Below are 23,817 nucleotides of genomic sequence, written 5' to 3'. Positions count from 1 at the left end.
TTGCGTAGTGAAAAGTTTAACTTGACTTTTGCCTTCTCACTACTTTTGCACTCAAGCAAAAGAACAGTTTTATTTACAGCGATAGGGGAGTTAAGGGGGGGATCATTTTATATTTTGGTACCTTGGACTGAGATGTTTGTGAAGTCACACCATGTGACTGGAGAGCAATGTCCACTTGGTTATAGTGCCATCTACTGGTTTATGCTGTATTTTCCTTCACAGCTGCATTTCAGGGACATACCATTACAGTCCTAGTGATCAACAAAGTGTTGACATGACGCTTCAAATCTGTGCATCACAGCCATCTTGTGTTTTCATGGAGCCGTGTCCTATGATGGCAATTTAGCCAGTGTGAATGCTCAAATATAAAACCTACTCGTGTCACTGACTTAATGGTGTTCAAAAATGCATGTTGCAGTAATGGTAGCTAACATGCACTCAATACTTTTTTTTTCCCTCACCAGTGTTTTTTTAAAATTATATTGTCCACAGCTCTAAAGAGTAACCTACATGGAGTTCTATATTAACACTAAAGGCACGTTCTCATTACACAGGACAAAACAATACCTCATATTCATCTGCTGTGCCTATGAAAGTTCCGTCAAGTTATAAAATGACCTAATAAATGAATAATATGTATCAGAATGAATGGAGCAATTTCTCTCGGACTGTTAAATGTATAGGTTTTTTGTATTGGGGCAGTTTTAAGCAACAGATTAATAGAAACTTTCCTGACAAATTAATTCTCCACGAGGATTAAAAGTTAAAGGACACATCAATGTTTTACAACTGTCAAGTGATCCTGAATTTATATTCTGTGGCTATTTCCTGATTCAGATTTGTTGTTGATGGTTAGTAGTTCTAGGACTTGTAACATAACAAATATGCTCCCGAATAATCCTGGGAGTTTTAGCCAGAGGGCAAATCCACGATGCTGCTGGCCTGATCAGAAGACAAGTTGGTCAGACACTGAGTTGTCATACATTCATAAATTATCTTACTGCAAGTAAGTAATGCAGTAGATAAGTGTGATTGACTTTACATACATTATTTTATTGAACACCCATCTCCAAAATATAAATTAAAATCCTTACTTTTAATTTTCTCCTTCCTTACATACTAAGTAGTTTGAAAGTGAATGTCCTTAGAAGGTGTCAGGGTTCATCTTGGATGTGTCCCATCTCCAGGATTATTGGGAGTGACCTGGGGGTTATTATGTTTTATATATGGTCCATAATAATCAAACCAATGATCCAGAACACAGGTTCTTGACAGACTCTAGTAGGTACTCAAATGAAAAAATCTGCAAAACGGTTATTTTTAGAATATCTCTTTCTGTTTGGAAGGAACTCCCCATACACCTATCAGATGAATACATTTGTTTTAATAACATTTTCACAGGGGAGGCTGGCAATCAATTCTATTTTGAAGAGAAATTGACTCTCAAGCCGGCTCTTTCACAAACTCCGGCTCTGTGCGCAAGCAGACCGCTGCACACGCTATCTGCCTCGCTCAATCTCTCTCTCTCCCTCCCTTTCTCTCCATCGCTCAACCTCACTCCACCCTGTGTGCGCTCCTCAAGTTTGCATGCGTGCTTGCCCAAGCTGGCACAGCGTTACAAATGTGCCACAAAACCAACCAATGGATGTAGCCTTTAATAAGACCGTCAACAGCCTTATGGCAACCTAAAACCCCTCTGTTTCCGTAACAACAATTCACGAGCCCCCCACCCCGTTGACAATTCAGATTTCCCGCGAAATGTAAGTTTTGGGGTGGGGGTGGCCGCCCTGGTAAATCAAATGCCCGCCCAGAGACGTATGTCTGCCGCCGGGTCTGTTTGGCCTCTTATAGCTAGTTCAAAAAGGTCTGACATTTATGAGGAGCACTTGATCGCACCATGTGTGCGACAGCGTTTCTATGGAGTTCTGACATAAACGTTCCGTTTAAAGCTGTGAAATGTATACATGGATGATTGACATACTCCTGCTTTAAAGCTACATCCTGCTGCCATCTTTCCCATCACAGGTGACCTGTCACCTACTACGGTATGTTGATGTAAATTAAAGTCCTTCCATGACGTGTGGCCTCTTGTAGCCATTTACAAAAAGTCTGAGTTTTTCTAAGGAGCACTTGAATGCACCATGTGTGCGTTGGCGTTTCTATGGTTACTGTTGTGTGGAGTTGTGACAGGAAAACAGGTAAATTCACTCCTTTCCTCTCTTTAGCACCGTTAACTCCAGAAATGCAACTCGTATTTTTTATTTCTGTTGGTTTGAACTGAACTTCCTCTGGTTGAATCTAAACACCACAGGATATCTGCTCAGCTAGCAGACGGCTGGTGGGTTTTATCCGATCTTAGCTGGGTCATTTTTTTTATGCGGTGCCTTTGGTCTCCCCAGTACAAAATATGTTGTATTTTGTCTAAATTTGGACAAATACTAATTACATTTTGGTTTTAATGTGTGTTCAATTGTTAATTTATTATTAATACAATGATATGCACATCTAAGTCGTTTTTTTCATTTGAAAAGCTTTGGTTAAAGGGATATCGAGGAGTTTTTCCATGTCCCCAATGCTGGTCATTCAACTTAGATCTAAAATATAGCTATTAAAAACAAATTAATTTATAAATATGTTATTATTATTTTATTTAACTTGTCAAAATCTATCTAATCAAATAATGTTTTTATTCAAATTGTAAACAAATAATAAAAAATAAAAAAAGGTTTAATGTTCGTCCCCGCGGGTCGCTGTCCACCCTATTGAGCTGTGTATCTGTCCCTTTAAGAAAAATACATATTTCTCAGTGACATCAAACCTATGACCAGAGGCGGGAAATTCAACTGAGGTCACGTGCCGAGGCTTTTTTATGCCAGATGTCACTGTAGTGTATATTTCTGTATATTTTTGGGAAAAAACTATTGTATTCATCATTTTCCTACACATTTATTCACAGGTGTCTTTAACCTGGAAGTTGCTCTTTAAAAAGTTATTGATTCCTCATAAAGTATCCAAAGTTATGCTAGCAAATATGCTAACACAGGCAGGGTAAAGGCTAACTTTTGCTCAAAATCTCCACCCTGTTAGTGTCCACCCTGTTAGGCTTATTCAACTAACAGGGTGGACAACATCCTAACAGGGTGGACATGTAAGTATTGTTTACTTATTACAACATTTGTTAATATTATATTAATATTGTATTATTTATTGTTATATTATTATATTACTATTATAACACTATAATAATGTTTTTATAATATAATAAATTATCACCACCATTAGATCTATAGATGACAGTAACACCTACGTCACTTCCAGGCAAACATTACGGCCCCGCCCACTTTCCCGCTGTCATTTGAATGGCGGGCAATACAAATTCTGAAGTTTTTGCCCATCCGATAATTTTTTTTTGAAAACCGTGGATTTTTGGATCTTCAAAGAGCTCGATTACTATGGCCAGTCAGGCAAACAATTACATTCGATCATTGGTAATCGACAATCGGTCTTGATATATGGTTAAATTAAAATCAGTAGGCGAGGCTGTAATTTCTCCAGCTGTTACTCTCATGAGTGAGGCGGAACATAATAGTTTTATCATGCCAAAAAGCTGCTGTGTCATTTATTGCACCTCAAACATTAAAACAAATCCAGAGTTACGTGTTTCTGTACTTCCTCTAAGAAGAAAGGACAGTAACAGAAGATCTCTGTGGCTTCAGGCTCGATCGCCATTCAAATGACAGCCGTTGTTTCCCCCAAAAGTGGGCCGTAAAGTGATGTAGATGTTACTCTCGCCTACTGCTATATTTAACCATATATCGAGCCCGATCGTCGATTTCTAATGGCTTAATGCAATTGTTTGCCTGTCTCGCCATTGGAATCGGGCTCTTTGAAGATCCAAAAATGTGTATTGACCGCCGTTCAACTGACAGCATTGTTTCCCCCCAAAAGTGGGCGGAGACATTATTTTTGCCCGGAAGTGACGCATTTGTTACTCTCATCTATAGGCACAACACAAACTGCTGCAAAAAATCCTAGGGAAACACTGATGGGTATATTATGTACACAATAATTATAGGTATAGTACTTAAAATAATGGCATGCATTTGTATAGGAATGGCACCCCCGATAAGTGCAGCTGAATCACAGCGGTACTACAGAGCACGCCGTGATGCCGACCCAGAGAGAAGACAGCAATACCTTGAAAAAGAGAGAGAGAAATGGAGGAGGGACAGAGAGAAAGTCATAAAAATGGGTATTAATGAGGTCTGTGAGAGGGAGAAAAGGGCAAAAATAATGAAGTAAGAATGAATTATGAAGAAGTAAAGGCAGAGACAGATACACAAAGTTACAGCTCCAGCTCCAAATAATGGGTTCATCAAACCAAAACGATTTGATATATTCAAACAATTTAATATAAAAGATAGTTTTAACAATAGAATTAATACTGTGTAATATTTTAACCAAAAATTACACTTTAAAATGATAGAGCCTGGAGAGAAGGTCCTGAAGGCCCTGAAGGACTTCCACTGGTGTCCACCCTGTTAGACGTATGTCCACCCTGTTCGACGTCTGTCCACCCTGTTATGTTGGTATTTTTCTAGCATAGTTTAATGAAAATATCAAATATGAAGTGTATATTTGTACTTTTATAAAGAAATGAGAGACGTTGATTATATATTCTAGAAACTTTTAGTAATTCTTATTGTATTTCAGTTTTCTCATGAAAAACTGTGGAAAAATATGCCACGTTGTCATAATCTACACTTGTTTTTCTCAATATATACTACTTAAAACTAATTAGGTATGAAATATATATCTAATTAGAGTTAGGGACATACAACCCTTGTTAAAAAGTCATTTTAATTGTAAGAATGCACTGAAAACTCATTTAAGCAGTTATGTGTATGTCCTTAACAGGGTGGACATATCCCGGGTGTCACGTGTTGTTAATATATCTATATATATATATATAAAGATTTAGGTGCCTGAGCTTGACCAAAATGTTTTTTAGCAAATTAAATATGTCCTTTATAGAATAGAACATTAAAAAGTGGGTAAATCAACTATTTATTTCACCCAACTTTTGAAGTCCAAATGGCACCCTATAAAAAAAATGACCAAGCTATCGTTATGAAATACGTGACAGACATAACGCTAACATGTTCCACAAACACCATCCCTCAGTGATCCTTTCTTCTTGAGTTTGAAAGCTTTACTTGGAAGAAATAATACACCTGTCTCTGTCTCTGTTCCACTCTGAAAAACATTGTTTGCTTGAATTTAGCCCCGTTAACATAATGTTACAATGACATACCAAATCAGTTCGAATGATACTTCATAGGAAGAGCGGAGTTTATCAGAGGAAAAAACACATCCATGCAGACATTTGGCAGGTCTAATCACAAAGCTGATCCTGAGTCAGCTCTGCAGGTCATCATAATTTATTTGATGTCTTTACTAGAATGCTTTGATAGAAGGGAGCCATGGTTAGTGTTAGAATTGCATGTAAATATAAAACGTTGTGCAATGTACACGCAAATGCAAAATACCCTCCCTGTTGGTTTATTTACAATTGCCATACAGTAGGCTACCTCTTAATTCTATATGGTCACTTTTAAAAAGAAAACAAATATCCTGCTCCTTTTTTACCATGGTGTAGGCTACTTATCTGCTATTTAGGTTTTTACTTATTATCTGATGTAATGTAATTCATGCTATTTGAACATTATAATATTCACTTTGCATACATAGTCACATTCATCTTTTAATAGGTCTATTCTCCTCCCTTTATCTGCTGTTGTAATAAGGTACATTTCCCCGTTGCGGGACAAATAAAGGAAGTCTGGTTCTGATAAAGGTTAAAACCTCGTATCTCTTGCTTGGCTGCAGAAAAGAAGCTGTATTGCTCATCTTTGTCTTGTCAAACAACTCATCATCTGAATATTATGAAGTGTGAGATGAATACAAAAACCCTGCCAGTATTCATAAACTTTATACAGTGCTGACACAAGGTAAGTGCAGACATTCAGGCACTTTGTGAGCTTGGTTTCTTTCTCACTTTTTCATGGAGTTGTCAGAAAGGGGGCATACTGTTGTATCTGAGACACACTTTCTGTTGAATGTATACATGAATGCTCAACACACCTGCTTTTACAAACTAATGTTCATCTTGTACAATAAAGATAGGTTTGTATTTGTTTTTTAGTTGCAGTGTTACCAGCCTGCTGCAACGGTCATCAATATAGATGATCCATACTTCACAAAGCACACTGTCCACCTACAACATAACATGGATAAAGACCTGAAAAATGAACCGACATCTCAAGGGTGGAAGACGGAGCAAGAGAAGCTTCCTGCTCCGAGACAGCAGTGGGACTCAGTGGAGTCGGACACAGAGAGCCTGGCCCAGGAGAGTGCTTACCAGCAGCAGATACACATGGATCTGATCCGCCACCACCAAAACAAATACACACTGCCTCAAAAGAAAAAGGATGACAGCTTACAGACGGGATATCAGGAGGGTGAAGACGCAAGGGATGATGAAGCTCTAGGTCTTCAAGTTGTTGATAGTCTTGACGTAGCAGCAAAGCACCGTGCCAAAAGGAGCCATACCCTGACACAAACTGAGTATTTGGACACGCAAACGAATGAAAGAGGAGGAACAAGGTAAGGTTACTCAAGTTCTGTTTGTCTGTTGCATTGAATAATGGTATTCAAAGTACGATCAGAGAATGTACAAACACTCTACATCAGCTAGTTGTGATTAAGAGTGTTGGTTCTGTTCAGAATCAGAATTTCAATGGGGGGGTGGGGGGGGGGGGGGGGTTGGTCAGCCACAATCTTCCCTGCTGCCTCAGGGTCCTGGAGGGAGGGCAGAGTGCAGCGGATGCACATGAAACGGAAAGTAATGTTATCAGGCTATAATGAACACATTCCAAGAACACTTTATTTCACTGCAGCAAATGTAGAACTTCACTAAAACAAGTATTTACGATTGACAGGACAGGTACCATTCTATATTTCTCTTAACGTAAACAAACTCCATTAAAAAGACCAAAACCAACATTTAGTCACAGGTCTCGATGTGTTTTGTGCCAGTAAAACTTTTCTGACTACATGGATTAAACATGGATGGACATGGCTCTTTAGCCTGGCATGTTACATGTAAACACTACCTTAACATTCATTTAAGATGGGTGTTATATACTGTCTGAAAACAGGATGCTATATTGCACATCCTAGTTTATTAATTAACCACTATTTTTACTCTTTCTTAATGAAGAAATATTTTCTCTGGAAGGCGCCTCGAAGTTTTTTCCTTATTGGGGGACATGACATGTCGCCGCAAAATGCTGTCCCACTTGTCCTTACACTATCTAAACCCCTTTCATTTTCTGAATCAAGCATCTCAAAATACCTGAACAGCTCCAAAGACAGGGTGGTGTGAATTCCGGGGTCCCTTACACTCTTGTCTGGACTGGAAAACAAAATCAAAGTGTATTTTTTGGGAAAATATGTTACAACAGTTTTCTACCCATTTCATTTTTATTTTATTGGTGCCAAATCTAGTACATAGAGTGTAATTATATATTTAATGTTTAGTGTTTCAACCCTGTTCAAATCGCCATTATTAAGGGAAATAAATATAGCTTCCAAACTTTTGAAATGACAAATGTGATTGCTATGGAATACCTGGTTGTGGCCTTTCAATGGAATTCATTGACGTAAGAGAAATGAAGAATTAACTTCAAGTAACTCTTAAATACATGTGAGTATTAGTTTAGCAGTATGGCCAGTAGATGGCATTAATGTATGTATTTGCACAATTGCTTATAAAACCTAAAACAATCAAAAAACAACAACCTCAGACTTGATTTGTTGGTGAACAAATATATATAAAATAACCTTTTGTTGTGTTTTCATCACATATCTGGGCTTCTATCAACGCGCTATTATAAGCTATTTACCATGATGAGATTTGTTCCTGACCTTGTTCAAATTGCCCATTGAACTGGACCGTCACGTTCACTGTCTGTGACAAATTAATTGAAATTAAGCAGATAATAGTGCTGCTGGAATACAGCAAGGAGAATGGAGGCAGCAATCAAACCTTTTACTTTCAAACAGAACATGGATGATAAAAGATAAATAACCCTCATTTTTCACTTAACAATGAAGTGGTGTCAGTTATTTAATGAGATGCAGCCATCAATGGCACATTGTAGTGAGAATGGCCTAATTCAGGTGCTTTCAGAATAACACCTTTCATGTGAGCTAAATTAGATTTTTGTTTTGTTTGGGTGGATCACAATAAGTGGTCACTCGTGGTGCATTAACAGGGATCATTGTTGCTGAAAAGGAGATCTCTCATTCTCTCTTTTGAAGGAGCAGAGGGAGAACAACACCACATCTGTTTCTGCACTCTTGTTAAACCGTACCGCTGTTTCCACTACTCCCTCCTGCAGAATGATAGTCATCTCCCTCTGAAATAGATAAGGGGCATTCTGCATTTTCCCATCATTAACCCACGCAGACTGATGTCCACCAAGTGTGGGTTCGCTTCAAAAGTACATTGTTTCAGGGTAAAATGAGCATGACAAATTCTCACAAAAGGCTCCATTTCATAGAGCATAAGCAGGGGACACAGTCCTATTGGTATCACCGTGTTCTCATAGTCCTCGCTGCTGCCCACTCAAAGCGGTAATCCTTCTCACACATTGCCATTGCATAGTTTAAACCCAATGGAAATTCCCTTTTGTAGTAAAATATATCCTATTAAAGCAACTCCATTCATCCATCTTAACTATATTCTACACCTACATCATTCAAAATATTGCGAACAGATGTTTGAGTATAGTCCGTATGGCTAGTTTTTTCATTTTCCTATTCACTGTTTGTCACAATATTTCAATGGCTATTGTATTTAGGTGTCAGTATCTTGGGCAAGAAATATCAGGCTGCGGTGTTCCTTCAGTGTGTGAGGCATCACGTCCAGCTGCATGTTGTCAATAATGCATTCTCCAACTTGTTTGAGTCATTAGAGAGACATCCCTTACCCTTTTGGCCTCATCGATGTGAAGGGCCCTACACCTAGGCAACCCTCCCCCGACGCACAACATAACGGCAGGAGAATTAGGCTCCCCTCATCCTCCCAGTAAGCACAACAAAGAGGCTCTCTGCTATTTATTTTAATGAGATCTTTTCATCACCATCAGAAAGAGCATTTTAGCCTGCAATTTTCAAGCCATTTCATAAGCTGAAAATTGCCGTTTGTGAACCATTCCCCCGCTAGTAGCTCTCAAATATACTGTCATTAGTGAGTCCGGAGGTGAAAACATGAAAATGATCTGTAAATACAGGCACCTAATCCCCCTCATCTGTTTCAATTTCACAAGTCTCTGATAAGGCGTAGCGCTCTTTGTTTGAGGACATCATCATTCTAATAATGGTCTAATGTCTCTTGTTCCTTTGACCTCTAAGTAAAGGCCTATGTGAATGTGGAACACTTCCTTTGGATGTGGACATGTCATTAATAAAGCTGCGTAACAAGAATTAAATCAATTACTGATAATAGGATGAGACTACCAGACATATATTTAGTTTTATATCTCCTATCTGCCTTTTTCATACAGCTCAGCAATAGAGCTGTTACATATGATACAAATATACGTTTTAGGCTTGTTGTATTGCACATGAGATCGTTTTTAATATTGTCATTCTTTTACACTGCAGCCAGCAGCCCACCCAGGATTCCTATTCTGACCTACGCTATGACCCCAACTGGAGGACCAACCTGAGGGGAGCCGGCCGCTTCGATGACAGTCCACATATTTCTGTTGAGGAATATTATCAAGATCCTAAAGAGAAATCCAGTCAGTCATGTTGTGACAGACAAGGACTTGTAATGAAAAGAGGATACAGATACATCATCAACTCATGTCCAGCTGTTGCAGTGACTCCTCATCTGGCTTGTGATGAGTCTGAGCCGTACTGCCTACACCCACAAAACGCTCAGACTGGCTCAGCTACACCTCCCCACCATGAGTTACAACCTCCATCACCTGAGGCGGACCATTCAAAGCCACCCTGTGGCAAAAATACACTGAAAGGATTCAGAAGGAAAAGTGTAAATAGTTGTGACAATGCAGGGGAAAATAGAAGGTCTACTGAGCTCACCAAGGATGCTACGTATATCCAGAGTAAGGCCTACCTCCTGCAGGAACTGAGAAGCACACAAGGAGGAACAACTCAAATACAGCAAATTAGCACTTCCAAATATCCAAAGGTTTCATTGAACAAAAAGCTAGAAAGTCTTGCAGAGGACATCGTGGAACGCAACAAAATGACCCTGGGGCGCAACAGCTCCAAACGTGGCTCCTATGTGAGTGTTCATGCACTTAAGCAGGAGAGGCCTCATAAAATCAACAAGGTTTGTATAGTTCCATCAATAATGTCTGCTAATGGTAAAAATGACGGAATGACAGTTAGATCTTTGATATGTGATAAAAAAACAACAACAATACATTTTCCGCTCTGTAACTTGCTGCAGTTACAGCAACAGCCACCAGGAGCTGCCCTAGCACTGACCATGGTTCCCGGGCTGCCCAGCTATTGTTACACTAACAGGATTTAAGATCTCTCACTGGGGATAGACTACCGAAAAATATTGGAATATACTTTATTTTTAGTGTGTGGGGCTTGTTTTCTTATCAACTCTCTATTGGACTTACTGTTTTTCTCCAGCGTAGGTTGTTTGTTTTGGAACTGAAGGAAGCAGATTCTGGTTGTAGTAGGCTAATTATTGAGGTATTACGCTTTTGGCAAGTCTGTGGTGTTTCATATTTAAGAATTGTATTGCTTTGTATTAGCAAATGAACCTGATGTGATAGTGATGATTGTGCTTTGGTATTTATGGCAATGACTTAATCCATTGAACTCGACTATACTAACAGTTTTAAACACAGAGGTCAGGGTTATGGCTTGTTAGTTCTCATGCACAAGTGCTATTGTGTCTTTACATTTTTCAGACGTCTGTATTTAGCGTGCACTTAGGTGATCAGTAGTCAAGTGTCAGTATATTACTCTTTGAATCAATGGGCGATTGCTTGAACGCATCTCTTTTTCCTGAGCTGAATATAGAGCAATATTGTTTTTTATGCTATTTTATGCTCATTTAGTATTATCATTGCTTTCTATATGCCTTTTATAGTCATCTCAGACAACAAAGAGAATATTGTATGATGTTTGCCCTGACCCAGTCTGGAAAATTAATTTGGCAGAGGAGCATAGCTGTTTTTATCTGCCTTCTTCACCATATGAAAAGAACCATGTCTGGCTATGCAGTGCTTATTATGAGTTGATGTGTACAACATCAGAGACGCATGGTTACCAATAGGCTCTTAGACATCCCTGCACCTGGCACAGTGGCATAATTGGTCGGGATGGCCTGCATTCCCCATTTGTTGGGCCACAAGACGGTTTGCTTCCTATAATACCCCCAACCATCTGAGCCCCAGCCCTTCACAATGTCTCATATCATCACCATTTACATAGTCAAGAGCCGTTAGCTTTGTGCAATGGTAAACAGAGCCAGAGCCTTTCCCTCTCTGGACCCCTTGTGTTTTGTCATTTCCCTCTGAATTTGCTTATTAGTTTTCCATCGCCCAGTCTCCCCTAAGATGTGTCTTACTTAATGGGGGACATAGGGCACAAAAGAAGGGGCATTCATTTACACGTATCTATTTCCTGTTTCAAGATAGGATTCATCATTGTGTTGGGTTTTTCAGAGCAACATTATTTTGCATAAACAAAACTTAAAAGGCTTTAAAAAATGTTAAACCATATTTTAGAAGCAGAATAAAAAAATATAATAATAATTTCAGTAAAAGCTGCAGTTCATTGAAGCATTGAGATGACATACAGGTCCTCACATGCTTAAACATCCAATAGGTCTACAGAGGCACAGTTTCCACTATGCTCATAGATTAGAGTTTTGAATGTATCGGTTTATTTTCACGCACACTAAATGAAATATTAAAAATCGAAGTAGACAAATATGATCAGTATTGGGAGATAAAATATTAAAGGTCAGACAAACTTGTAATAACTATGATAACCACACATCTTCTATAACAAAGCGTGTTGTGCTTCCTCCCACCTTCTCTGTCCAAAGCTCCTCACAAAAGAAAGCAACAGTCAGTACACAAATGGCATCAGTCTTACAAGTCAAGCTTTTCACAAATCAGTCCAGAAAAGTCAGTCGTTACGTGGGCCTTTTAAAACTCCCCATTTGGTCTTTTAAAGAGTGCGGCCATCTGACGGCAACTGATAATTAGACGTGTTATTAAATGTACACAATTTCCTAATACAGCAAATGTTTAGCTGGGCCAAGTGGGAGAGTGGCAGCAGCAATGATTGGCTTCATCGGGGCCCGGGCCTCCTTTGATAAAGACAGAAGTAGCAGATCAATCTTCTACTATTGCACTCACCCCTTACAGTCCCTACTCCTCTCGCAGGCCCTCACTTCAAAGCCAGGGCAACATAATGTACAATCTTTTAATAGCTTTAGACCAAAGCTCTGGGGAGCTCTCTGCCACTGTATACCCTGCCTCAGTCTAAACACCTAATCAAGATTACCTGGGCCGGCCACAATAGCAGCTAAATGCAATTCAAGATCTACAGCCCCTTTGAAGTCTTCATTGGGAAAAGCAGATGTTTCCCGGGTACAGGAGGTAATACAGCTTGCTGCAATTGCCAGACTTTGTTGTGACATCGTCTCACAGAGAGGCAATTACGAGCCTCCCAATTTAGTAAAAAAGATATTACACAGCTTACCGTGCTCAAAATTCAATACAGGCTTGATCATTTGCTCCAACTGATTGGGATGTTTATAATGGGTGACAAAAGGCAGGGGGAATAGGTGATGGTTAGAGGTGAAGAGTGTGTGCGTGTGCGTGTGTGTGTGTGTGTGCGTGTGTGTGTGCGTGTGTGTGTGTGTGTGCGTGTGCGTGTGCACGTGCGTGTGCGTGTGCACGTGTGTGCGTGTGTGTGTGCGTGTGTGTGTGTGTGTGTGTGTGTGTCTGTGTGTCTGTGTGTGTGTGTGTGTGTGTGTGTGTGCGTGTGTACACTGCTGGACATACAGAAGTCACTGACACCTGTTTCTGATCTTCCAACACTGCCTATTCTTATTGGTCATCTGTAACAGCACCCAATGTATAACAGTATTTCTGTCATTTAGAAAAAACATTCTTCCATTTTATCGGTCAGTTCACGTATTGTTCAGTTAATAACCCAAAGCAAACCAATGTACCTGAAAGCTAGAGAAAAGGACCATACAGCTTCAATGATGAAACAGCATATGGTGCTGGAGGTTTGTCTGACAGTGCCCTGACTCCTTCCCAGTATAACAGTAACATGTCAGCGTATTATACACATTCACAAACACACTTATTGATGGATATGGTACAACTGGATCCACTCACTCTTTGTGACCTTCACCTATTCAAGCTCACAGAATTGGTGGCATTCAGTGAAAAAGTCTTCAGCCTGTCAATACCATTGATCCACTCAGATGGTCCTCTGCCGCTGAGGGGAGCCCTGAAGTTAACTAAATGATTTTCATTACAGCATTAGCAGAACACATTCTCATGGCTCAAATGGGTACATTAGGAACAACTGAAACAGGAAAATCGACGCAATATGATGTGGTGGAATAAGACAGGCACTGATAGTAATGGATGCAGTATTGATACCCCTGAGTAGCTGTTGTTGTGTATGTTTTAATTGGCCTTCCCAAAGGCTTTAGTTTCTAGTGTATATCTTTTATTTCAACATGTTCAGTATCAGCATTTTCTGATCTGTCTAAAAGTGCTTAAGGAGGCAGCTAGCAGAGTAAATCAGGTTTAGGAACATCTTGGTCCTCTCCCTTGGTGAACATGTGAGCCCAGTGTAATGTGAACATGTAGTAAAACAATGGCCACGTAGCTGCTGCACATCTGAGACACCATCACTTATGCTTTTAATTTCCTTCAGGGAATGTGCACACAATCATTGGTGGTGTTTCTGCACTAGGGTTTGCCAGAGATGATTTAAATAAAAAGAAAATAGGAGTCTGAGTAAAAAAGGAGAAGATTGGAGGAGCATTATTATTTTGAGCACTTGAGCAGCCACCTTGACGCTGCCAAGCAGATGAGAATACATATTTTCCCTCTGGAATGGGCAAAGCTGATGTTTGCTAAATCAGTGGCATTAGATGAATGAGACACTCGCTCACAGGCCTCCTGCTAAATAATTTGGTGAGATCATGCGAAGAACAGCTCCAGCCCTTGTTACACTGGGAGAGAATTCAGCCTCTTATCCAGAGCTCATGTGTGTCTACTGTTGTTTTGGGTTTGAGTGGTTGGTTCATGCTTTGTGCTCAACCCCATTTCAAAGCAAGAAAAAAACACCTAAGTACTTGAAAAAGTTGCACTTTGCGTGTTGGCATATCTTACAGAAATGCAGAGGATTTAAAAAATCTAGATCCACAGCAGCAGTCTTTGAATATGAAAAGGCAGATTTAGTGAAGTGCTGTTGTGTAGTGTTTTGATGCGCGTCTCTTTGCCCTTCACAGCTCAGTACTCACCAAAGTCTGGCTGGGATTTTGCAGCTTTTCTATAAAACCGCTGATCCAAATAACATTACACTCAGCACTGCTCTCTTCCTGGTGCACGGCAAAACACATGCCATCTGTGTGATAATCAAAACTCAGATAAACACACATATACAAACACACAGACAACTGTCATTGTGTTATTATATTTACAAGGCAAGGCAATTTTATTTATATAGCACCTGTCAACACAAGGCAATTCAAAGTGCTTTACGTAATGAAAGACATTACTGTAAGAGCATTAAGAAATAGAGCAGCGGAAACACATTTTAAGATAATAAAAAAACATAAAACAAGCTCATATAGAATAACACAGGTATAAAATACATGAATACAAGTTACAGTGCAGTGTAAGATATTAAAAAGCAGCGGCAAAATTAACAGTTTTTTTGCTTTTGTTCAAACACAGTGTTTTATGAAAGTGTGAAAGTGACTATCTGTTATTTTCTATTTAGAAAAAAGGTTAAAAATGCTATATGCTGGGCCACCCATGCTAACGAAGTATTTAAATCAGTCTTGTCTATATCAGTACCTTTTTGCTCTGACATTCTACATCAATGAACATTTTTTATTCTCAAACTGTTAATCCTATTATAACCCCAGTTCACCCAGATCAGTGAAGAAAAGAAAACCCAGCGGGAAGAATACCCCAACCCTCAGCAGCGGCAGCAGCAGCCCCCCCCTTCCCCGGGAGTCACAGCTGAGTGGGGGGACTGTCTGAGCTCAACACTGGCTACACCAGCCTCTGTAACTCAGCCAAATCCTCAGAAGACATCCTCCTCACAGCCTCTGCTGCCCAGCATCCACCTCAACATCCACCTCAACACTTCCCATCTCCATCCTTTTATCCAGCGGGGTGGCCAGAATGACATCATCAATTTGACACCTCCTCACTGGAGCCCCCCATCTGAAGTTGAACTTGCCTTTTTCCCTGGATGTCAACAAACGAATCACTACCGAATCCTGAAGAGTAGTCCTGAACAATGGCAAAGGTGAGCCTTTTATATACGTATAAATATTTTTTCTGACCAACATTAGAAAGATATTGCATTTGAAGTATCCTATTGGAGAAATGCTGCACCAAATAATAGCCTTCATATAAAGAAATACCGATAATAATGGACACATTAAAGCAAACACAACAGTGAACTGACATCCCAAATGAAAGCATAATGGTTTATGAAAAAGACTTCAAGTCTTTTGTTTAGTAGTATATTACAATGGAAACTTCGTTTTTATCCACCAATTACTTCGCGTTCCAGGACAACTGCATTACAGTGGCCCCTATCCTGTGAAGGGGAGCACCACAAGTGTCCAACTGAGGCCCACACTAAGCCGTTTCCACAAAACCTCCCCGGGACCCCCAGCAACACTCTGTCCCCAGGCTCAGGGCTCGCAGTGCTGCCCCCTATAAGAGAGTCGATGACAGGGAGAGAGCCTGAGAACACAGAGTCTCACACTGACGGATACAGGAAGCTCAGGACCAGAGCAACGTACAAGGTGTGTGTGTGTGTGTGTGTGTGTGTGTGTGTGTGTGTGTGTGTGTGTGTGTGTGTGTGTGTGTGTGTGTGTGTGTGTGTGTGTGTGTGTGTGTGTGTGTGTGTGTGTGTGTGTGTGTGTGTGTGTGTGTGTGTGTGTGTGTGTGTGTGTGTGTGTGTGTGTGTGTGTGAGGGGGGGTGTGTGTGTGTGTGTGGGGGGGTGTGTGTGTGTGTGTGTGTGTGTGGGGGTGGGTGTGTGTGTGTGTGTGTGTGGGTGTGTGTGTGTGTGTGTGTGTGTGTGTGTGTGTGTGTGTGTGTGTGTGTGTGTGTGTGTGTGTGTGTGTGTGTGTGTGTGTGTGTGTGTGTGTGTGTGTGTGATCTTCATATGTGCCCTGAAAGGAGGGATAATGACTGTTCAAAGGTTTGATTCCTTGGATCTAATCTAATCTGGGATGCCACCTATGAAAAGGATTTGTATAATTGTCTGAAATACATGCATTTTAAAACTGTGTTAAAAAAAGGCTCAAGGTCCACATACTCAAAACATACTGAATAATTGCGTTCCAGTTAGAAAAATAAGATCTCATTATGCAGTTAACAAAAGTGACACATTAATTATTCAGTGGAGTGGCATTCCCCTTTAACCCCACGTACACAAGAGGTTACACAAATAAATGCCTCTTTGAAGTCCCAAATAATCCCATCAGCTGTCTCATGCAGGGACAGCTTAATCCAGCAGGAGTCTTCTGGTGAGTAAGGCACAAAACATCAGGTTAATTGTCTAGCTCCACTAAGCTCCACTTAATTGATGACTATATAAACCACAAGGCTGCAGGCTCTGAAAAGCCGTTTAAAGATGTGTTAGAGGATAAGGTGATTAGAAGCAAGAGAGTCTGAGGCACAGGGCCACTAAAGATGTCCATTTGCATTTAATGATTGGGCTGTTTGTATTTCCCCCCCTCTCTGGTTTGCCAGGCTGAGATATTTACACATTTAAATACAGGTGACTGTCATTGTCATAAAAACAATTGTTTTTAAAACTCACCTCAGCATTGATGCAAACTGACTGAAAACAGAATATTGATATTTCATAGCTTTTTGCTTTCATGTTTTCAGTGTCTTCATACACAAAGCCTGTGTGATCTCTGTGTGTGCAGAGATAGTACCAGGTCTGCATGGCTGGACATGCTCTCAGTGAATGATACACTTCTTACACAAAATGTCCTCAACAGGGACAAACAGAGAAATCCAGGCATGAACACAGACGATTTATTATGTATGATGTATATAGTGTGTCATATTTATTGTTACAATAACTAACAATTGAGTTAAGTAGACCCCAGCAAGGCCGCCGAGTGCTCCGAATGGTATTCATACTGGAGCCTTCACATGTTCATCCTGTGGTGCCCAACACCACTCATCCCCTGACCTCCCCCCTCTCCCACCATGTTAGCCATCATGTCTGACGAGATTACTGACTCAATTTGTAAAGCAGTCTTGCTGTAGTGCCCCGGCATGAAAGCAGATGAGCGTGACTTAGGGGTTCTAGAAGGGAAGGGGGCCTGGAAAGAAAGAGACCCTGTTGTGTCCATGGCCGACGGAGAGCAAATTGAAATCCCCCCTCTGAAAAGCAGCCAGTACAATCTGGAATGATTAGCTCTATGTTGTCTGGGACAGCTTGTGGATTGCACATGCACGCACGCACGCACGCACGCACGCACGCACGCATGCACGCACACACACACACACACACACACTCACACTCACACTCACACTCACACTCACACTCACACTCTCAAATCATCATCATCATCATCATCATCATCATCATCATCATCATCATCATCATCATCATCATCATCATCATCATCATCATCATCATCATCATCATCATCATCATCATCATCATCTTCACCAACTGCTGCGAATGAAGGGGAATACAGTTGTTGTCTTTGTGTCTCCCCTATCAACCAAACACTGTTGCACACACACTAATGTGAAGTACTAATATGTTTCTGGTTTATTTGAAATAATAGTTTATTTAGTATGACCAAGACAACCGCTATCTTTAAACACAACTGCAGAGACACACATTTATTCTAATCCACAGAAGAAGACATCAACACATTTTTTTGATTAAGAGCTGATCTTACTGAACTACAATGTGAAAGCAACCATCCATGTGTCATCACTTTAACGTTAAAATACAATTAAACAATACTCTAAAAAAGCGTTTTAGATGTCTCTGTAGGGCTCTACTTGGCTCTGTGGTGCTTTGAGCTAAATGCTAACCCCATCATTGCAGAACTCACAGTGATGGCAGTTATTAGGTCAATACGGTGTATGACGTTGCTGCACTGTTTGGATTTTTACATGTGTGTTTTACACTTACTACGGCCAAGAACAGGCGTGAACCAAAGTGAGGCTGGGTGGACTGGGTTTTTTCAGCTTTCTACAGAACTGCTGAATCAAATAACTTAAAGCACAACTCTTCTTTGAGTCCTCAGCTCGAACACCCCACTTTACGTAAGTTGGTCCTATTGGCCAGATAATAGTATGATGGGGAAAAAACAAAGTGACAACGTGGTTATTATACATTGGAGATATTTCAAATATGTGCAAACTTTGGTCTGTTGGTGTCGCTAGATGGATTAGTCAGAGGTTTTTAGAAGTAGTGTCACAAGTCATTAGGATCCTTCTCTGGAAACCATCGGTACTAAATTGTTTGACCCCAATCATTGGATTGGGGTCAAACAATTTAGTACCGATGGTTTCCAGAGTTGAATTTATTTGAAATGTTTTAACAACTATTGAGTTGTTAAAACATTTCAACTAAATGGTCATCTGCATGGTGGCAGGAGACCATTATAGTGCCAGTGGGCTTCCTCATCTGGGGATGTTGAATGTCTGTACCAAATTACATGGCAATTCATTCAATAGTTCAATATTTCAATCTGGCTGCATCGCCATCTTTTGAGCCACGTGACGTCACAAGTGTGGCTGAAAGCATAAAAACAGTCTCCGGGTATGATGTGTATGGCTTAGCGTGAAACAATCAGTCTCGATCACTATGTGATCTTCTAAATGTGAACCCAATGAGAGACGTCAAAGCTGGTCATAATTGAAGTCAGGATTTAATTTGTTGGCCCATTGTGCCGTTTTGACCTCGATCAAAGCAAATGGAGTTCAGTTCAACAAAATTCATCTCCAAATGAAGTATTCAAAAGCTTCACTGTTTGACACAGATTCAAAAGATACTCTCCCTCCCTCCCTCCCTCCCTCTCTCAGGCATACAGTCTTAAAGACTACAAGCAGCTGAAGTCAGATATACATCTGCGAGGGCTGGGCCCTGACTACACAGCAGCTGAACAGACAGTAAGTATTAGCAGGGGTTCATTTACATCCTTTTCAAACATTTCTTATTCCCATCACATAAAGAAAAGTTTAGGGGGATTTTACCGCAGATATATTTCAGATATACAACAAAAATAATTTGAAGAATTGACAGAGCAAGAGAAACAGTAATTGTTCCAAAAGTAGCTGACAAGCAGAGAGATGCACATCTGCCTTTGTTGCCTCCATTTCAGATGTCTCCTATATCATTATCCACATGTAACCATTTGATCAGAGGACAAGAAATACATGATGACACAGAAGAACCAAATACAAAATCTCTCTTACGTACCACAAAGTTATTGTTTTCTGTAAAGCCATATTACCTTGAGGAGTGACTCGCAGATAGGATTTAGTTTGGACAAACATGTTCAGCTGTCCCCAAACTGATGTCCAAAGGTGTCATTGTGTATCCACTAACCCTCTTCCTATGGCCCGAGTCCATCATTTAAAGGCTCCCATGCTGTTTCACAGGTAAAATGACATTTACAAAGCAAACGAGAGCACTCCTAAGAAGGTAAGTGCTCTGGGCTGTGATGTATCTGTTGTTAATCCTCTGTTGTAAAAAGTGAGCATGTTTGACCAATTTCCACAAGATTGAGTCCTGGGCATCTCCAGGTCCGAGCCTATTAGTGAGTGATATGTGTAAATGTTGATCGGCCCGCTGAAAGGCCCACTGTGTTTGGTATTGTTGGGCTACGTGGAGAGGCTCTGCCGGGGGGGGAGCACAAAGAGAAGAGCCTTAAGAGAGAAGTGAGTGAGTTAATGAAAGCTCTCCTTCTTTCTTGCCATCATCATGCTGAGAAAATGAAACGACAGAAGCTGTATTCAAATGTGATCCGTGAGCAGAACAAAAGCATAAGTAGGATCCCCTTTCTACTGGCCAAGGACGACAGCGACAAGAAAGTTCCCAGGGTGAAGGTGGGTGTGTTCATCTTTTTGAGTGTGTGTGTACTCGTGTGAAACCTAGCACATCCCTTTTTCAAAACAGTCCGTTTTTTAACTGAGACAAATTGTTACTTAGCAAAATGACAAAGAAAGAGTGCAGGAGATTAGGGAGAATGTCTCTGCAGGGCTCCTCTCCGGACTCACTGAGCAGGAATAACTGGTGTCGCGCCGCTGCTTATCAATTACTCATAGCATACCGTGTACTGAACACTAAATAACCTTTCAATTACAGTTGAGTTTTAAATGACATATTGTTGTTGTGAATGAATATAATCAAAACAAACCATCATGATGATCGAAAGTCATCAAGTTGTTTTACTACAGAAGAGGGTACTGCAGATAAAGTGCAGATGAATGCTCACATACTGTACATGTATTACACCTGACTTATATCTAGGTTTGATTGAATAACTATGGTCAACTAACCTGTTACTTATTGGTAATCCAGCTGAAGCGTTGAATTTCATTTCATGTTTTATGTCAACAGATTTCACATAACAGTATGAGGTTAGTTGAAAGCAATAACAGTAGGTAAACAAATTATATTTGTATTAATATTAGGTTAAACTTAATATTATTGCTTTCAACTAACCTAATACAGTTATGCGAAATGTGTTGACATAAAAGATTTAAATAAAGTCAACGTTTCAGTGCAGACAGAAGTACTAAAACACAACCTAGGCTCTGAGCTCTCTCCGGTGTTTTACTGCAGGTCAGGATCCTGTGGGGCTGTTCGCATCTCTCCACACAGATGATAGCTAAATAAACTATTTTACCTTGAGTTTTGAAATGTGTTATAACAAGAAAAACAATGAACAGTTAAGCTATACTGAGAGTCATAGCATCTACTGTAATATATATTTTATTTATCAGGAGAGTTTCACAATCATGTACTATGTACTTTACATGAGAGAAACACAACATGACATTGTTTGAGGTCACAGTGAACAGTTTTTACAGACATTTCTGAGTAGCATTTCTATCATTAGTAACTACATTAACATCTGTTGATCTCTCTCTCCGTCTCTTTCAATCTTAGGCCTTGGAATATGCCAAGACCATAGCCAAACCTGTGGCGTCTCAAACCCCCAAACAGAGAGAGCAGCGGTCCGAGGGCTCCACTGAGCGCGCTCCGTACCTGGAGGGCCTGGACAACCCCCCACCGGACACACTGGAAGTCCTTAGACAGCGGCATGAAGAAGAAAAGCAGGCTGTGGCACTCTTCAGGAGAGTTCATGCTGTCTGAAGCAAGGAGGCCGTCTATTTGATACGAGGGCTATATTAGGGCTACTTTCAGATCTATATTAACTACCAGAAACATATTGGCACGTTTTTCAAAAATATTTATCAAAAGATAGATAAATATCATTTCTGAAAAGATTGGCCGCCTTAGCTAGCTTCTGTGTTGCTCTTAGTACTGGGTATACCATGTCTGATTTGACAAGAAATGCATTGTATGACTTATTATTATTATTTTTTTAACCATAGATGCTAGAATGTAGTTTTACAATGGTAATTCTAAAGCTTGTGAGCCTAGATTTTGGGAGTCAATGTAGCCACACATTTTTTTTAAACTAAACAAAGACAAAGCACATAGAATTAACTACTGAGACCTTCTTCTTGAAGTGTACTGTAAAAAAAGAAAGGAGCAGTTTATTTGGAACCGTGCCTACTGATCGTTAAAGGAACTCTGATATTAGATTAGGCTGCGTTCTGCCTCCTGAATTACAGTTCTATTCGACCCTTTGTTGCAATGCTTGTATCATTAGCTACCTACAGCTTAGTAATGTATACATTCAAGTCTGGTTCAGCCTGGTGTTTATTGTAGCGGCATGTTGACACGTTCTCATGGTAAAGCAGTGTGACTCCTCTTTGATGACGTCTCACTGACAGTGACACAGTCCCAGGGAGGACTTTGGAACTTGGAATATCTATGCTAATGTTTGTTCCAAAATGCTAAACAAAACATCTCTTATATTCTTTTCTTTGTACCCAAACATGTATAGCATCTGTGACACATGTTCCAGTGACTGCAGTCTCTGGGATCCCGTGGTGGATGAAACATTTTATAAAGCAAAATGAAAATACATTTTTGGCACACATTATATTTATCAAATCCTTATTAACTTGGCACCCCAAAGAGCAGCTTTGCACAAATAAATGTTCACACTGTGGGATGAACACTGTCTGAGAATGATTCTTCAGTGTGCTGAGAATGAATGATGAAACACACACACACACACACACACACACACACACACACACACACACACACACACACACACACACACACACACACACACACACACACACACACACACACACACACACACACACACACACACACACACACACACACACACACACACACACACACACACACACACACACACATATTAATTAAACAATATATAAAACGCAATATTGATGTGATATCATTGAATCTGCTAAATGATCAGACACATAATGGCACAATAGACTTTGTCCTTTTGCTGAAGGAGGGGTAAATGTCCCTGGGGACTCATGTCTTTAACGACAGTGATAGAACGTCGTAGTCCAATCCCAACCATCCCAGACCTCTGATGCCCACACTATATCTTTCATGGAAGAGACAGGTGATAACATATAGATATTATTACCCCATTACACCTGCATTACACCGTTTCATCTAGAATACTCCACACACCAATTGTTGTTGTTCCCACTTTTACAGAACGTCCTGCTCAAATCACAGATGACACTCTGAAGGTCCCCTCATGTGGTCTCAGTCCTGGTTCTGTAGCCATGTTCTAAGTAGTAACTCCACCCCAATACAAAACACTCAAGCAGCTCATTTTACTAATTGAACCCTCAGATCATTATCAAAGCACTATTTACCTCTGTGCAATATTTTAATTAGATTATAGTCTCTATTTAACCCATCATGGGCTCTTTGAAGCTCTGTGTTTTTAGTGTTAAGTCCTCAGATGCGCGGTTGGAAACAAATGACAGGGCCCTTTTTAATTTAATGAGAAACGCTGCCTATCCAGACTGAGTCACTGCATCTTTTTTAGGTCCCACCTACTCATTTTCCGCCATTGAAATCCAGTTAATTGAAGGAGTCTTTCGCTGCTATACATGAAGGGGGCCAAATTAGCATCCCTTTTTGCCCATTGGGAAGCCCGGGGAGACGAGGGTCTTTGATGTGAGGAGCTTTCAGTCGCGGCAGGCTCCCTGTGAATGAGCTGATGGCCCTGCTATTAGGGCCAAATGCAGATGCGTCCATGTGTTGCAAAACGCTTAATCTTTTAATTGATCACCTTCTGCATGGCCTATTCTCCACATAGTTTTTTCCTCACTGACCTAATC

At 40.3% G+C, this 23,817-nt stretch overlaps 1 protein-coding gene across 1 annotated transcript; it reads left to right on the top strand.

The window, feature by feature from the left end:
- Nucleotides 1-77: 77 nt before the first annotated feature.
- On the top strand, nt 78-22,597 carry jhy (junctional cadherin complex regulator). Its single transcript, XM_079650959.1, has 8 exons — nt 78-2,045; nt 6,206-6,666; nt 9,733-10,429; nt 15,254-15,642; nt 15,913-16,150; nt 19,417-19,613; nt 20,193-20,442; nt 21,509-22,597. The coding sequence occupies exons 2-8, from the start codon at nt 6,290-6,292 to the stop codon at nt 21,713-21,715; spliced, it is 2,355 nt and encodes a 784-aa protein (XP_079507085.1). The 5' UTR covers nt 78-2,045; nt 6,206-6,289; the 3' UTR covers nt 21,716-22,597.
- Nucleotides 22,598-23,817: the final 1,220 nt, after the last annotated feature.

Source organism: Notothenia rossii, assembly GCF_949606895.1.
Source record: "Notothenia rossii genome assembly, chromosome: 9".
NCBI lineage: Eukaryota > Metazoa > Chordata > Actinopteri > Perciformes > Nototheniidae > Notothenia > Notothenia rossii.
This window is presented reverse-complemented; position numbering and strand designations above follow the sequence as displayed.